This window comes from Mustela nivalis, assembly GCF_964662115.1.
Source record: "Mustela nivalis genome assembly, chromosome: 7".
Classification (NCBI taxonomy): Eukaryota; Metazoa; Chordata; class Mammalia; order Carnivora; family Mustelidae; genus Mustela; species Mustela nivalis.
This window is the reverse complement of record NC_139026.1, coordinates 104,488,325-104,506,055: the sequence shown is the minus strand read 5'-3', so window position 1 is coordinate 104,506,055 and position 17,731 is coordinate 104,488,325. Positions and strand designations below refer to the sequence as shown.

Genomic DNA, 17,731 nt, shown 5'->3' with positions numbered 1-17,731 from the left:
CAAACCATGTCCGTGGGCAAAGAAGTTCTCTAAGCCTTGGTTCTCTCTCAAAGATTTTGTAAGTATTTACAAGATGATGAAAGACATCCCAATGTGTTCTGTGGTACTCTTGTCCAAGGGAATGCTACACACACACATACACACACACACACATACACACACACATACCCATGTTCACTCACTCCCACACACATACAAGTGCCATGGTCAGATAAGGCTGAGAGGCAAAAACCCTCTTAAATACTTGTACTGTACATTAGCACATTAAAAGCTTTAAAGAATGCTGCAGTAAAGAAACCTGTTTAGCTAGTGTTCTTTAAACTCTCTTGACCATAGGTGATTGTTAATATCTTACAAAACAAACCTTCAAAAAATATTGAGATAATGAATATATAGGGCTTAGTACAGTGCAAGGTACATAATAGATCGTAATCACAGTAGACATCACTATTAATATAAATATTCTTTTCCCATCCCTCTGGGTTCCTATAGCCTTCTACTGACATGAATATAATGATGATAATAATAGTAGTAATAGTAACATGTTATTAATACTTTGGTGTTTGCTTACACGGCTAATACAGGACACATCTGGGATTCAAACCAAGACATGTCTGGTTCCAAAGCCATTATGAAATACTGTTTCCCTATCCTTCAGTGATCCCCTTCAGAGTTGACCCTTGATGCTACAGTCGGAGGGGCCACTGACTGGTGAACACTTCACCCTACCTCCCCAAGAGAGAAGCAGCCCATGGGAGCAAATGAGGAGGTGAAAGGCCAAGGCTCTTACCTGGTGCCGGACTCCATCCTCACTGATGCACTGGGTACAGGCCTCCTCGGGGACACAACTACCTTCCAGCATGACTTGGTTCTGGGGGCAGAAGCAGCCTTCCGAGGGATGGTCCCCACAGGAGCTTGTGTTGCCCTCGCAGAGCCGGGGGCAGCCACGCTCACAGTGGTTGTACACCAGGGATGGTGGGCATGACATGTCTACAGACAGAGAACAAGGTCACACTCAGCCCATACCAACCACAGAGAAACAGAGACACAGCCGCTTCAAAGAGGTTGACTACCCATTTTTATTTCCTCCGTTTTCCATAAAAGTATACCTGGAAGTGAGGCACCTGACTACAGAATATGGACTACATTTCCCAGTTTCCCTTGCAGCTAAGTGTAATCACATGACTGCAGTTCTGCCCAATGAACTGTAAGCGCAGATGTAAACTCCAATAGCAGTTTCCAGGGATTGATTTCTTTCTTTCTTTCTTTCTTTCTTTCTTTCTTTCTTTCTTTCTTTCTTTCTTTCTTTTAAATAAAAAGGCAGCTGTGCTTGTCCTTTGTCCCTTTTCCTTTCTTCCCCCATGCCGCCATTTGGAACCTGGGTTTGACAGCTAGAGCTCCATCTTAAACCAGGAGAAAAAAGCACACCCAAGTGAGGACAGAGAAAAAGCTCGAATACAGTTTGAAACCCAGAAACAGCTGGAGGCACCCTCTGATCACACCTGTGAGAGAGAATTTTTACTTCTCTGTTATTTGAGCCAAATTTAATCCTAATGGATGATGTATCCTTAGAAAGTTTTATGGGTCTTTCTTTTAAATACAGGTATGGTGAGTCCTTTAAAACGACTCCTAAATTAAATAAGGAATGCACAGCTATGAAGAGTTGCCTGGAGGAAACGTACAAGATGATTGATTCATTTGTCCCACTCCAGCCCCGTTCAACCACTTCTCACCGCTCCAAGGCAGGGGGCAGGAGTGTCTAAGGATTTAGAGCACCAAGCATTTTCCTGTAAACGCACCATGAGTAGCCAGGGGTAGACAAAGAAATGAGTAAGTAGAGAAGGACTATGGCTAACTCAGGAACGATCATTTGCCCCTTGATCTGCAGGCAGACTGAAACGGGGCACTACCAGCTAAGAGACTCAGAACAGGAGAGCTGGAATGAACCTAGGGGGTATCTCATTCTGAGAAGCAGAAAGCAAGGTCCAGAGAGAGAACAGCTAATCACCCCCTGAGCTGGGACTAGGTGCCCAAGTCCTGCAGCCACTGGTTCGAGCTGCGACTGCTCTATGTAATAAACTCTGAGAGTCCAAGAGGCTTGCATATATTGGTTGCCCTCCAGAGAAAGTCAGGGATTATATCCAGTAACCGGAGGTGCCGAAGTTAGTGTTCTTTTCATTCCAGTGCCCCTTGAGGCAGGAGGCACATCTGATTTGTTGTGGTATCCCCCACATGCTAAATGATAAATAAATGCCAACTCCAAGTTAGGGAGCTGACCTTGGGAAGGTACCTCCACTAGCAATCCCGTGGTCTTTGTAATTAAGATGCCTCTTGGTATTTAAGTGACAAAATTCCACTCACACTTCAACATCCTGCTCAGCTATGGTTCACTCTGTGAATCTCTGCTACCCTGGGGGAATTCCAAGCAACTAGTCATTCTGCACTTTGCTGATACCTATCTATGTCCAATACATTGAAGTCACATTTGTCTGAACTATAGAAATGTTTCCATTTACACAGACATTCTACACTCAAATTACTGAGATGTCTACTGTCTTATTTGATCTTAAATGGGATACCAGGTAATGGGAAAAGCAGGGATTTCAGTCTTTATCCCCCAGAAAGAGAAGGCCCAGAGAGGGTTGAGCAAGCCCAAATCAGATTGTCTTCACAACTTTACAGGACACCTACGGAGACTCACCACAGGAACTGGTCCTCCTCCAGTCGACACAGACCCCTTTGGTCCGACAGAGGTGGGCATACAAGGCGATGGCCTCACACACTTGCTCCTGGTGACAACTGTCCTGCTGGCACATGGCATAAAAGGTGGCTGGAGCCAGGACCTTGTGGCACTCAGCAAACAATTCTGAGAGAAGGACCTGGCAGTGGGAGCTGCTGGAGATGGGACACGGCTCCCAGGAGATCGGCTGACATGTCTTCCCCGGCTGCTGCAAGGTCCATTCCTGGACGAGCGCTCTCCAATCCGTGGTGACTGTGCCATCCCTGAGCACGAAGTCATTGGCACCGTTCTCATCACAGATCCCTAGACAGATAGGAAAGGCAAGTTTGGTCGCCCTGGGTGCCCACGTATTGAAGCTGGAGACCTGATCATTCTCCATGTTCACCAGCATCTGAACCTTACAATCAACTGGACCCAGAAATACAAGCAGCCAAGAAACCTGAGACCAGAACAAAGGAGAATGTTCTCACCACAGAGACCATACGTCTTTGAAGCAAAGGTTTTGGGGCTCAGCTGCAGCTGGAATTCATTGTTTCGTGGAGTGAACGTGAAGATGTGGCCAAGATGGTTGAATCTGATCTCATACATGATGGTGCCGTAGACATTGACTTCCATATCCCCACCCACGTATGGGACGGGGACCAGTCTCCCATTCACTGTCAGCTGCCAAAGAAGGAAGTGACTTATCAGTAGTCGTAGCAGTAAGGGATCCTAGAATTTCGCTCTTAGCTTCTTCCTGAGGCTCCTGACACTCCCTATGCTTCTGCCACACTCAACTCCAATGTCATCCACAAACTCTGATATTTGCCAGTAACTCTTCTAAGATAAAAGGGTTTTGCACAGCTTAGCAGAACAGATTATCAGAATCCTATACAAATGGCCATGCTCCTGGAACCCGAAAGCCCAGGGGATAAAGCCAGCCTTGAGAAAGCTGCCTTTTGCTAACTCAGCGACAGTGTCTCCAGGAGCATCTCACGGAACTATGGTAAGTCCATATATGTATGTATGTATGTATGTGTTTTGGGTCACTAGCTCTTTGGAGGCCCCACTATACATCAGACATATTTTTTAAAAGGCAGTCATGTACCACAAGGAACATAATTTTTCATGTTAAAAATTTTGGAAGCCTTTTTTTGTTGTTGTTGTTTTTTTTTTTTTAATTTTAAAATCTGGGGCTGTGAGTGGCTCATTTAGTAAAGGCCTGGCTATGATTTTTCAATAATTAGTGTGTGTATTCAGGAATTCTTACAGAATGAGAGGAGCTAACCTACCAGTTGTTTTCATCTGATGAAATACTTACGATTTCTAAACGAACAAATAAATAAGTTTGCATCATGTAACCTTTTGTGAATATTTAGTCAAACATTTATTTTTACCAGTTTTTCAGTTTTCTTTTTGAATTCTGGAGCCATACATTTTGTTTAGGCCCTAAATATTTTCAAAGGCCCTAACTGAGGCTCAAAATATTCTCCTTCGGGAAGCTCACAGGCCCTAGGCATGGGGCTCATAGTGCCTGCTGGGTAAACAGCCAACCCCAATCTTCTACCAGCAACCGGAAACCAGCTCTGTTCTTGTAATTTAAAGCTACCTAAAATTGATCCTTTCTTCCACATCTGGGCCAGAACAACGTGAAATTGTGCCACCAGGGAGATGGGAATGAGCCCCTCCTAAGAAGAGGGTGCTCTACTGGGGAGGCAGAAGGTGGAGTCCCTAAAAGACACACCAGCTAAAAGCAACCACCAGCAGAGGCTTCTTCAAGGTTCTGCCGCTGCCTTGCACGGGACCCAGAGAAAGCACCTCTCACCTGCATATCACTGTGGAGCTCAACAGAGAGGCCATTGTGCTTCACCTCGATGGATTTCATGCAGGTCTGCCTCACCCCAAGGCTGCAGGCCCCATTATGCAGAATCACCTCCAGGTCCTGCTCCTTGTTTTGAAACAAGACGTACGAACAGCTGCCAGTCAGCTTGAAATTCTGCCCATCAAAGGTCACAATGTGCTGGGTAGAGCTGCCCATGCACACACCTGGACAGGAGAGCAAAGGATGGGTGTGACGTTCCCCCAAACTCCCATACGTGCGAAGAGGCAGAGGCAGGTGTTACCAAGCTGCACACAGTTAACAGAGCTGAGAGTTGAATGGGCCCCTTGAGGTCCTGCAGTCTAATTTCCTCCTTTTTATGGAATATGAAAACAATTCTAAGAGAGTATCTTAGGTAAGTAATCCTTGGTCTGTAAATATTTTTCTAGAAAACATTTAGAAGGACAAGTATCACATTTTTTAAAAAATGGAAAATTATAGAACCATACTTCCAAAAAACTTCAGCGTGCGAAGTGAATGATGTCCTCTACAGGGATGCCTTGGCCCAGGAAACAAAGTTAAGTTTCAGGGTTGTTAGGACTTGTTGAAATCATGAGGAGCTAAGTGTATCATGAGCTTATGAGCTCATTGTAAAGAAAGTTCACCTAAAGACACATGTGTCCTCTTGGCTGCCAAGTTTCTAACGGTACAAGAGGCCATGTTGACTTGATCCTTTAAGAGATCACACAAGAGGAAAATTTCTGAAGCCAAAACAAATGATTGGGTCTCAGCACTTCCTCATTTGCCACTCATTCATTCACATGGTCAGCAAATTCTCAAGGTTCCTATTAAAACACCACCTGGGAATACCAGTCATCTTGCATCTGCCTAAGACCATTCCATAAAAATGCTCCCAGGGAAGGCACCACCACCACCATGCGTGATTTGAAAGTTAATCTTGGACCGAAATGAAGCTGGAGAACCATGGCCACAGCTACGGTGGTGGTTAAATAAAAGCCCAAGAAGTGAGAGGCAGACTTAGGGGGTCAGCGAGAAGATGCTCATGTCCTTCACTCACACAAGGTCTAGGCAACCTCCACCTGCACGAGTGGCCTACAAGTCAAGCAGCATGGCCACCAACAAAGGAAGGAGCTGGATGCACCAGCTGTCAGAGCTGAGTCACCTGCCAGGAGCTCTTCCACTCAAAATCTCCTGCGTCCTGAAGCAGATGGTCCCTTCCAAGCGGCAGTATTGAACGCCATTGGGCCCCCGACACCCACGCTGCAAGTGGCCCCAAGACTCCAGCTGTGAAGAACGTCCAGCCTTAAGGAGATCAGCCCCAGCTCCATCAGGATGTAACAAGTGACAGGCAAAGAAATGGTGTTAGCTCCCATGCGGTAAGTCAGCGAGAGCGGCTCTGCCCACCGTCACATGAAACGTTACAGACAAGTGGGTACTTGCGAGCCAGAGAAACCCAGGACTGAATTCAGCTCCCACCCCGTGACTGGGATAAACTACTCCACTTCTGTGATCCCCTCCGGTCCCCACTGCGCTGCGGTCTTTGAGCTCATAGAGAGGATTTCTGGGCTATGTTTTTTTTTTTGCAAAAAAGGCAAAGCTCATTTGTGAAAAAGGATAAACCTGGCATGAAAGAGATTGTTGGCTGTGCGAACATAGGCGGAAGTGAGCAAAAAGGACATAGGAAAGGGAGCAGTGGGGTGACATCTGAGTTAACCTCTCCGTACATTCTCACATTTGGACCCATGTTAGTAATTCACGTACTGAAAACAAACAAATGAATAAAATCAGCAAGGACGGGGATGAGGGAAAACCAAAACAGAAGAAACGGAAGCAAATTAAACTCATGATCATGAATAACATAACTGTAGGGAGCTGTAGGGAGGGGAGAAACTCACCTAAATAACTTTGGGGGGAAACGGACTATGTACTCAAAGACAAAAGACAAAAAGAATTGTGTGTGAATATCAGAGTTAGTAGGTAGATTTGTTTTCTACCCGGGCATTGGTTAGCAATTCTGCAACTACTTTATGTGTATTCTGGGATTAAGCCAACATAGAAATATATTGTGGTTAATGAGAGCCAGGCCCTTCGCTGTGTGAGAGAGGGAGCTGGGGATATCAAAAGGACATGCATCCCAACAGAAAGTACTCCCAGTAGCCAAATCTAGGACCAGCTGATGAAGAAAATAAATAATGCTAGGAATTGATCCCACCCCCTAAAATAAAGTAAAAACCAATGAGTCCATATTGACAAATAGTTAACTGAATTAATACATGACAGAGAAGGAAAAGTTCTTCCTTCCAGTAGAATTCCAACTAGTAAATGTGGAAGGAATGATGGAAATCAAAAATCCCTATTTGGCAAATACCACAAAAAAAAATTGTGACAGGTAGGGATCACCTATGCCTAGTACACTCAATGGGTAAAAGCATAGTTCCATAATTCCAAAATGTCTCTGTATATGATCATTAGTAATTGCAAGGAGGAAAACAGTAACTTTACAGTGGAAAATATGGTAAATACTATCTAAACCAAGCGATCAAACTTAACATCACCTGTAACAAAGCAAATTGATACCATGTGCCTCCTCTTGATGAACCAAAAAAAAAAAAAAAAATGTCTTCTGGGGTATTCTTGACAACACGTATAACCTGGCTCTAACTCAGATTGAGGGACATTCTACAAAATTACTAGCCAGAACTTCTCAAAAAAGGTTAAGGTCATAAATATCAAAGAAATACTAAGGATCTGCTACAGATTTAAGGAGATATGACAACCTAACGCCGTGAGATTCTGGGTTGAATCCTGCAACTAAACAAAGGACATCAGTGGGACAACTGACAAAAACTAAGACTTTTATGGATGTATTTTACAGAGGTTAATTCCTGACCGTGATCATTACCCTGTGACTATGTATGATATACTACAATCTGGGTAAGGATATATAGGAATTCTTTGTCCCGTTCGTGCAAACTTTTTTTTTTTTTTTGTAAATCTGAAACTATTCAAAGTAAAAAGTTTTAAATGTGTCTATTTTAAATGGTTTCAATTTAAATTTTTTAATCGTTAAAAAAAAAAAGAGCCTAAATCAAATTTTACCACTACTGACAAAAGAGAACATAAAGAATAAATTAAAAAAAAAAAAAAAAGTCAAGGGTTTAAAACGAGTCCAGAGGGGTACTGAGGGACTGAATTTAAGAAATTTGTTTGCACAAAGCTCCTATTGCGTTGTGAGCCTCACACCCCCAGGTGCCCCACTAGGGACAAATGGGATAACTGAGCCTTATGAAAAGGACTTTCAAGAGGCCCCTCCCAGAGATGGGTTTGCATCCCACAAGCAGGACACGCCCCTGTCCTGGGGGCAGGCAGCCCAAACTGGGATTAGGGAGTTGTTTTAACTCTAATTCAAGTTTAAGGTTCTGGTTCTTACACAGGAGAGGGCACTCAATTACCAAATTGAGAGTTTGTTTTATAACATAAAGGAACTATAGAACTGTTTACAAACAAACAGAAATAACATGAGTTCTGATAGCATTCTCAACCAGTCCCAGGAGATCATTTCACCCCTAAATAAATTGTCAAGGGAGGGTAGGGTATAATGTACAGTTTTGCTTTTATCCCACTGGTTGTGTCTGTTCAACACAGTAATTACACTGAGTGGGTACCGCCAAATGCAACCATTTCTCCCAACCACGAGGCAGAGCACTAACCCATCGCCGTGGATGAATGTCCTCCACAGGTCTCCTGTCCTCCTCTTACACCAGGCCACTGTGATGATGTACCACAGCACCCAGCTCCCATACAGCTCTAGGTGTGAGCAGAGAGTTTTCTGGGGGTGTCACTCTCCCTGCTATACTTCTCCAGCAAAGACTCCTAAAGGCTGACTTGCAAATAGCCAGGCTGAGCACTGACCTCAGAAAATCAGTTCTTCCTTCTGGTTATGCCTGATCTGGGGGAATGCTTTTCAAAGATACAGAAGGAGAACAGTGATCCCTGGGACTGAATGAAAATACGCCCAAGGACACAAGGGGGAGGGAACACAGGTGAAGGGCACACGCTGCATGTAGTTAGGAGGGAAAGGGCTTCTGGTCTCCATTTCTGCACAGCCATGCTAAAAGCACGGCCCTTATAACACCGTCCAGGCTGGTTGAAGCAATGGACTTACAGGGGCAGGTCCAGCGGCAGCCACAGGTCTCCTCCACCCTGAGAGGGGGCTGGCCATTGGGGCATGAGGGTCTCGGCCCCCGGTCACAGTTGACCCGATGACTCTTCAGCAAGGTCTGGCCATCTGGCAGGCAAGTCACTGTGTGGCACTGGTCTGGCAAGGTCCAGACATCCCCAGGCTGCAGAAGAGAGAAGCAGATTCAGGAAGGCATTGGCTGAGCCAGTCCAGCCCTAAGCCCATCAACTGGGCAACTGACCCTCTCTGAGGACACAGAGACTAGGACGTGGACATTGTCCCAAACAGCAAGGATGCAGAACACAAGATCTAAAGGTGGAAACCACCCCCCCACACACACACATACACACCAAACAAGCAGGACATAATGGTAAGAGGAAGAATGGAACCAAGATAGAAAGAGGAACAAGGGGGCAAAAGCACCCCAAATACTCATTCCCGATCTTTCTTTAGTCAGCTGAAAAGAACTCACCCTCTTCTCATTCCCATCCTCATCCACGCAAACTCTAACGAACCCTGAAACAGATACAAATAAGATCTGAATTTCCACCCATTATGCTCATCCTGGGCTCATCCATGAAGTGGGCTTCACTCTGCAAAGGATTTAGTGGGTTTAACCATGGGATGCTGGTCCACCGGCTGGCCCTGCGGCTTTTCCCCTACATACTTTGTGGTTCTTAATAATTATGGTGCTAACAATATCAAGAACGCAGAAATCCCTACAGTGCATGAAGCCTCTCCTGGTCAGTATCTCCTTTTCCCATTTCATATGTAGATCAGGGCCTAGTGAGGGAAAAAGGGAGGAAATGAGGTAAGATCCTCCCAAATCTGAAAGAGATCTTTAAGAGTCCTGCCAGGAGAGGTATCTTCCAGCAGAAAAGGGCAATAACTCTGTAGCAGGTATTAACTCACATCTAGCTACTTTAGGAAAATAAATAAAAACAGGCAAAAGAAAAAAAAAATCACATATGAAAAAAAAATCTAAGTCAGTATAAACTATGGTACTTTGATATTAGATTTTACGTTGCTCTTTCCCTAAGGCCATGTATACGCATGCTGAGGGTGAATATAGAGAGTGGGGAAGAAGACCATGGTCTGTGGGGTGCTGGGTTTCCCTGCTTTTGTCTTACACTTCTTTGTCTAAGATCACTCTGCACCAGTAAGCATGGGCTGTCTCTGCTAAAGTCTTGATGGACAGTTAGGATGGGAGGAGGGCTATACCCAGAAAACTTTCTGGTAGCCCCTTGGGCATTTGTCGTATGAACTTTCCATGAGCAGGGACTTAAAGGTCCTGGTCTATGTAGCAGTCTTGATCAAGGCCAGAGCCTACCTGGCCAACCTCAGGTCTTTAGAATGGGTTTTGTTTTTGTGTTACGAGGGGGTAAGAAAGGCATGAGGAGACTCACCAGAGCACAGCTTGTGGAAGAAGGAATTTCCCAGGGTGGCCATGGTGGAAAGGTCTTCGATTCGCTGGAGCCTCAGCACATTGGAGCCAGCGTTTGGGCCTGCCAGCCTCCTAAGCTGGGCCTCATCATACCGATCCCCAATTCCAATGGGAAACACAGTCACTCCTGGGGTTAGCAGAGGAACGAGAAAGGGTCTGTGTCAATCTGCTTTGGTCAGCTGGGACCCAAATGGACAGCTGTACCCAACATCTGTACAGAGCTTTGTGTTTTCCAGATGGGTCACATAAACTGACCCTGGGAATAAGACATTCAATCAGTCAACCAACATTAATGACGCCACTCTGTCAGGCACGATTCTAAACAATGGGGATGCAGTGAGCTGAGCAGATGAAGTCCCTGTCTTTATGGACCTCACACTGGGCAGAGACAGACGCCAAACCCAAAAATAAGTAAGTACCCCATGTTTCAGATACGTATGAGTGCTTAGGAGAAAAACAAAATGGGATATGAGAATGGGAGTGCCCAGGGGTAGGAGTGGGAATTACTGTTTCTCGCAAGGTGGCTGGAGAAGCATTTGGTGAGGAGACCAGACCTGAAGTAAGGACTGAAGGAGCCTCGAGAATATCCCAAGCAGAGGGAACAGTGAGCGCAAGTATGAGTGAATGTTCTGGGGTGGTGGGAGCAGAGCGAGTAAGAGAGGGAGTGGGGCACAGACCATGCAAAGCTTCATACGACACATAAGGACATGACATGTTCTCTGAATGAAATGAGAAGCCAGCCAAGACTATGGAGCTGAGGAGTGACACGGGCTGACCAAGTTTTTTCAAGATTTGTTTATTTTAGAGGGGGGAGGGTCAGGAGAGGGGTAGGAAAGGGAGAGAGAGAATCTCAAGCAGACTCTGCACTGAGCATGGCGCCAGACATGGGGCTCGATCCCACAACCCTGAGATCATGACCTGTGCTGAAATCAAAAGTTGGGCCCTTAACCGACTGAGCCACCCAAGAGCCCCTGGGATGACCCATTTTTAAAGGGTCCCTATAGCTGCTATGTTGATGATGAACTAGAGGGGACGGCAGCTGGGGTTCCATCAGAAAGCTCTTACAACAGTCGAGGTGGAAGACAGAGGGGGCAGTGGTGGGCATGGTCTGGCAGGGTGGGATTCTCAATCTATTCTGAAGGCAGAGCTATAGTTTGTAAATGGATCGGACAGGGGTCTCAGAGAGAAGGAGGAATCCCAGATGCTGAGGCTTTCGTCTGAGCTGCTGAAGGACAGAGCTGCCATTGTCTAAGATGGGAAAACCTATGGAAGGAGATTCAGATGTGAATTTGGTTTATGATGAGTTTCTCTTTAGAACATCAAGATGGAGTTGAGGCAAGAGATCCAGATGGGAGACAGGAATATTGAGGTCAGCGGTGTATGAATGACTTTAGACGCATGACACTGAATGAGACCAGCCAGGGCATGCGTGTAAGAAGAGATGAGAAAACGTCACAGGCCTGAGCCCAGAGTATGTACGTGCCCATTGACTGAAGAAAAACTGAGGCTCTGAACAGTTAAATGACTTTCCCTAGAGCATGTCTTTTTCTCCCAGACTCCAACTGTTTCCCTTCCAGACGAAAGTCTTTCTTGGGATTCATGATACTAGAGAAGTGGTGTCTCTATCCTGAAATTCCCCAATTCAGTTCTCCAGAAAGTTCTAGGTATTTGCAGTTGGCTTAAGGTTTGAGCTGATTTTCTACCAGCAACTTTTCCATTCTTATCAGCTCATTGTATCACCCAAATGTATATCCTTTTTCTTTTAGAGTTCTTTTCCCTAAAATAATCAATTTCATAAACTCCCCTTCATTCATTCAACAAACATTAGATGGCCTCCTTTTTTGTGCACCATACACAGATACAGGAAAATAAGCAAGCTGTTGCTCTGGCCTTCCAAGACCCCCAGGTTTGGTGAGAAACAGCTATGCAACCAACAAACACAGTGTGACTTGCTCCTGCTAGTTGTTCAGATGAGACACAGAAAAGAGAGTAAAGAACTCTCTTAGGAAGACATCAGAGCAAAGACAACTCCAGAGCAGGATTTTGAAGGATGAACAGGTCTCCAGGTGGCCACGCGAGGACTTAACATGATTCCACTCACCTGGGCCTCCCTGGGCATGATGTCACCTGCCCTGGCTCATGTTCCATAGCCACTCACAGCACAGGTTCGCATGGCTGCACCAAGGCTGGGTCATGCCCACACCTGTCCCTTTCCTGAAGCTGCATCCTTTCTCTTGTCCAACCAGCACCCCGCCCATGCCTGTTAAGGTTGATGGTTCCCACGGCCCCATAATGAGTCACTCTGGCCTCAGACATGGTGAGAGTGGGGACAGAGCAAGGACACCACCTCAGAAAGGAAAGGTGTGGCAGTCTGACCCAGCCCTGGATGTACAGGGAAAATGTGGAGAAATTATAGGTCACAGTAGAAAGCATAAAGATCAATGAAGGACAGATGCATATTTATTACTGTCAGGTTTCCAAGTAACACGGGGATTGGGCCACTTCCTGCTGTTTGAAACCAGGCCACGGGGGGCTCTGTAGCACTCATAACCATCCGGAAGCACCCGGAAGCACCCCCACCCCCGGGCCCACTCTTGGTGCTCTAGGGGTCCAGGAGAGTCTCGGCATTGAACACCAGACACTTACGGTTGGATGTGGCGGCATCGGCTGCAGCCTCCACCGAATCTGCGGAGACGTCGGTGACAACGATGACCACCGCCTTCGAGGCTCCGGGCCGGGCACCATGCACTTCAGAGGTGATGTACCGCACAGCATAGTCCAAAGCACCCCCTGCCGGTGGAAAACAGACCACGCCAAGTTAGTCCCGACAGCAGGAATGTCAGGCAGCCCATCTCATGGCAGATCCTTAGGTGGTCAGAACGAAACAATTCAGAGGAAGGGAAACACACGCGGAGATGCGGAAGAGCAGCAAGGCCTGTGTGCTTTCCCGGAAAGGAAACTAGCCCAATGAGCCAAGGGACCGGCCAAGGTCACTCGGTCCCAGATGCCAGGAGTTAAGAGCGGATGGAGTTCCTGGCCACTGTGGCAGATTACCGATGTGGCTGAGGCCTCCTTCCCGCTGCATGACGTCCACGTGGCTCAGGAGATGGGCTTTCTCGTAGGCCACGTTCCACGGCACGGCAGCAGTGGTGGTGCTCCCGTACTGCAGCACTGAGACCTGCGTGAGCTGGGGCCCTGGCGGGAAAGACAAGGTGGGAATCACACTCTGGATCGGGTGGGGACCCCCAGGATGCACCACCCGGGACATCACTCACCTATATTAGCTCTGGAAATGAAAGCCTTGGCGAAACTCTTCATCTCCTCAAAGTAAGAAGTGGGAAAGCTGGAGGAGCCGTCCAGGAGGAGGGCCACGTCCAGGGGCTGGCTGCAGTCTGCCAAGAGAGCAGAGGGGGGAATACACAGGGGCCAGCAGGGGGGCTGGCACCAGGCCCCCCGCAGCACCCAGTACATCCAAGGGTGAGCAGGATGCTGCCCGCTGTGCGGAACCATGAAGGAGAGGGTGTCTCTGTTGGTCCCGCACAGTGAGAACACGGGCCGGGGGGGAGCGAAGAGAGGCCCACGCGTGCCCCAGGTCTGGACACATTGGAAAGACTCCAAGTCCACTCAAAGGCAGTTTATGTACCTAGAGATGAAAGCGAGAGACATCGGCTCCCTCGGTAACTGGAGACTGCAACTCTTCTAGAACTGAGCAAAATACCAGAGCGGCACAGCAGGGAGATGGATGGCTAAAGGAGACGGAGTGGCCGCCGAGGGCTGGGGGACGAACTTCTGTGCTCTCGGGGGATTAAAAGCACACTCATTGTGATGAGCACTGAGAAATGTCTAGAATTATTGAGTCACTATGTGGTACACTTGAAACTAATATAATACTGTGTGTTAATTACACTTCAATTAGAAAAAAACAATAAAGCTCTTTGGGGGGGAAAAAAAGAAGTTAATGATTCTGGGATAGTCTCAAACACCCCAAAGAATGTCTTGAACACTCCTATGCTCAAGAACTGGGACCCAATTAGACTTTAGCTTCAGATACGAAGGCAGTCACATAGCTCTGGTGGTAATCAGCTTTTGAGCCCTTGTCTATGTGCTGGGTACTGTTCTAAGCATTTTACAAGCACTGTTGTTATCTCCATTTTACACATGAGCAGAGTATTACACATAGATGCTCACTCAAAGCAACCCCAAAATTATTACCAACAGTAAGTTGTTCCAAATTAACCAGCTGGTAAGTGGCAAGAGTTGAATTTCAAACTAAGGGCTCCAGAATTTGAAACTCAACCCTGTCACCTAACTTCCTGGTCTTGCCCCAAAGATTACCAGCTACTAGGAGTGCTTTTATCCGCCCCACGTGGTCAAAGCTGAGAGTCACCCCATGTAACTGGTTACCTCCAAAGCAAGGAGTGGGCTGGGTAGGGATGAGGCTGCATGATAAAGCAAGACTTTTATCTTTCATTCTGTATCCTTGACATTGTTTACATTGTAACAACAGCCTCGTGTAACCTTTGAATTTACAATCACACTCAGTAAGAAAATATGTCCCTCCACCCCCACAAAAGGATCACTGATGCATCCCCCTGGCTGGCAGGTGAGGAAACAAGGCACTCTACGGGCCAGGTTTGACTGAAGGCACAGAGCAGGGAAGCAGGGTCAGAACCCAAGAACTGCAGCTCCGCCCGCCCTCGGCAGCCCTCACATAGGGCAAGGTGCCCGCCTACCTGGGCTGGGGACGGGGATGGGGGGCTGCGGCCCCTCTCCGGAGCAGCACCTCTGCAGCACCAAATCAGGGGCCTCTCGGGGGAGCCTTTCAAAGTCCTGAATGAGGATGGGGGCACTGGGCCAGCTAATCCTCTCCAGCTCCTGCGGGTCGGCGTGAGGGCCCACTCCGATGGGCACCACCTGGATGTCTCCAGGCATCCGCTTGATCTCATCAGAGGCGGGGTTTCCCGTGACCATGTAGACCAGGTTAGGGACCTGCTCCCGGTCCCCCTGGTTGACGGAGAAGCTGTGCTCAGACAGGTACTGCAGGGCCAGCCCGGTGTTGGTCCTGTTGCCGCCCCGGAATCGGATCTCCCGCACGTGCTGCAGGACCTCACTCTTGGACTGGGCCTTGCTGAAGGTGTATTCCACGGCCACGGCGTAGGAGTACTGCAGCACCGTGACATGGACGCCGTCCTGGCTCACGTCCATCCGCCGGATCACCTCCTCCATGAAGTCCCTGCTCTTGTTGAAGTTGGCCTCTCCAATTTTGTCTGAGCCTTCCAGGATGAACACCACATCCAGAACCATGGAGTTCCTTCTGGGTCCCGACGATGGCGCCCCCAAGAGCTCCGGACCCACAGTGACTGGCAACACAGGGGGCTGCTGGGTAGGGCGGGGTGCTTCGGGGGCCAGGTCACACAGGTAGCTGATAATCTCGTCCCTCCGCTGCTCCAGCTCGTCCACACCGCTGAGCACGAAGGCCTTGTTCTCGGGGGCCTGCTTCTCGATGTTGCGGATCTGCTTGAGGTTGACGTGGGGCCCGATGCCCACGGGGATCACGATGACTTTCTTCTTCTTCAGGCCCTGCACATAGCGGACCAGATTGCGGGCCAGCTTCGGGGGCTCCTGGCTGGCCATGAGGAGCAGGGCGATGCGGGATGCTTCCGGGCGGTCGATCTTGCCGAAGATCTGGAACAGTGTGTACTTGAGGACCTCGCTGGTGGAGGCCACCTCGCTGCCCACATACCTCACTTGGCTGGCAATGCGCCGCAGCTCCGAGGGCCGCTTCCGGTCCTGGAGCTCAAGGTAGGCGTGGGAGCCGTCGTGGTACTCCACCACGGCCACGCGGATGCGCTTCTGGGAGATGTGCAGACGCTCCATCATGCCCACCACAAAGACCTTCAGCACTTGGAACTCGCCCTCAGACAGCTTGGAGGAGCCGTCTAGCAGGAAAACCAGGTCCAGAAGCCGGCTGCAGTAGAAGTCGTGGAGGGGCGGCTCGGGGGTGTCCTCTACGTATGGGGTGGGAGAGCCAACGGGGCCTTCCGTGGGGGGCACCACGAGGCCTCCAGGCTCCCTGCAGGCCTCACAGGTGAGGTTGACACCCTCGCAGTGACTGCGGTGGAGAGAGAAGACCAGATATGGCTCAGGGAGAAACTCTGGGCACTTCTCAACCTTATCTAGAACCCTTCCAAGCCTTCCTGTAGAACAACCTGCCTGGCCTACCTGAACTGGGCTCCCATGGACTACTCCCCACCCAAGGGACCCAACATTTTTTAACAAAGGTCCCCAAACAGCACCTGTGCACATACAGCAAAGACCTCCCTTTATTCTAGAAGCCAAAGCTCTAACCCCTTGTCGTACCCAAGAAAGAACCCTTCTTGCTTCTAGGCCATCCTCACAGCCATCCAAAGTCAATGTCTTCTCAACCTATACCTCTAGCAGGATAAATATTTAATTGTAATCTGAACTCTCTTGCAAGGGTTTCCAAAAACAAATACTGCTCTAAAATGTTGATGCTGGCCAGGGCATGTGAATGTCCTATTGAAGATAAATGCTTTATGGTATTTATTGTACCAGTATTTAAGCTGAATTAATTTTGTACCATGTTTAATACATTGTGCCTTAAGAAAAACAGGAAAAAGTGGAGTGAAAACATTTTCGGAAGATGAACAAAGATTCAAAATCCCAACTTTATCCCAGAATAAAGATGGAAATTGTATTCATGAAGGTCTAGATATTAGGGGGAAAACAGTGTCTCATTCTTCCATTCCTCCAACAACCACATGGTGAGCACCTGTCATGTGCTAGGGAGCACCTAGACCCTGCGCCCAGCCCCAAGCACATATCCCAAGCCTGTGGCAGAGCCTTTGCCCTCACATAAATTCTGGCACTACCAGGCCAAGTTTCCAGACCCTTCTGGTCACTCCTCACCAGTGTCCTATAAATGGCAAAGTATGCCAGACCATGGTGAAAACCAAGTTGCCCTATGAGAGAAACCCACAGACCCACAAAGACCTTCTCCTACTTGTACACTCTGCCTTCAAAGCAACTTGCCTTCAGCACCCACAGTAAAGTTGAGAGGCCACAGTGCCCTGAGCCCTGAGAAGGGTCCCCATGGCTTGCCTCCCAGGCGATGTCCCCAGCCTGCTTTGGAATTACTACCCACAGCTGTATGAAGCCACAGTCTGCTCCCTGGTAGCTGCCCCTCCCCACAGGCCTGTAGAAGGAGGTTGGGAGAGGGCTCTAAGCTCTCATGCCTGTGTGGCTCAGAACCCCAAGCCAGTGTTGGGTTCACCCCCTTCTTTATTCCTTACAGCCTCTGTTTCAACATGGGGAAGGTAGGCTGGCAGGATCTTACCGGGAAGTTAATTCCTACTTCCCTGTGGCCCACACGATTTATTGCTTCAATCCCTGGTCAACAATGTGTGAGTGACAGACTTTCTAGTTTCCTGTGTCTGCTAGAAAATTTACCCCAGGCAGTGTTCCCCATTGTTTGTACAGATGGCGGTGGGGGGGTCTGATTCTGGCAGCTGTGGCCACAGCCCTTCC

At 48.1% G+C, this 17,731-nt stretch overlaps 1 protein-coding gene across 1 annotated transcript in view; it reads right to left on the bottom strand.

Annotated features, from left to right (window-relative positions):
* VWF (von Willebrand factor) overlaps nt 1–17,731 on the bottom strand; it is a 134,382-nt gene that overhangs the window by 30,880 nt on the left and 85,771 nt on the right. Inside the window, exons 28-38 of the mRNA XM_082742730.1 lie at nt 14,917–16,295; nt 13,459–13,575; nt 13,238–13,378; nt 12,830–12,973; nt 10,146–10,310; nt 9,212–9,255; nt 8,725–8,902; nt 4,545–4,765; nt 3,211–3,403; nt 2,702–3,043; nt 791–990 (exon numbers count right to left, since the gene is read on the bottom strand). Of these exons, the coding sequence (XP_082598856.1) occupies nt 791–990; nt 2,702–3,043; nt 3,211–3,403; nt 4,545–4,765; nt 8,725–8,902; nt 9,212–9,255; nt 10,146–10,310; nt 12,830–12,973; nt 13,238–13,378; nt 13,459–13,575; nt 14,917–16,295 (3,124 nt within the window). The remainder of the gene's footprint in view (nt 1–790; nt 991–2,701; nt 3,044–3,210; nt 3,404–4,544; nt 4,766–8,724; nt 8,903–9,211; nt 9,256–10,145; nt 10,311–12,829; nt 12,974–13,237; nt 13,379–13,458; nt 13,576–14,916; nt 16,296–17,731) is intronic.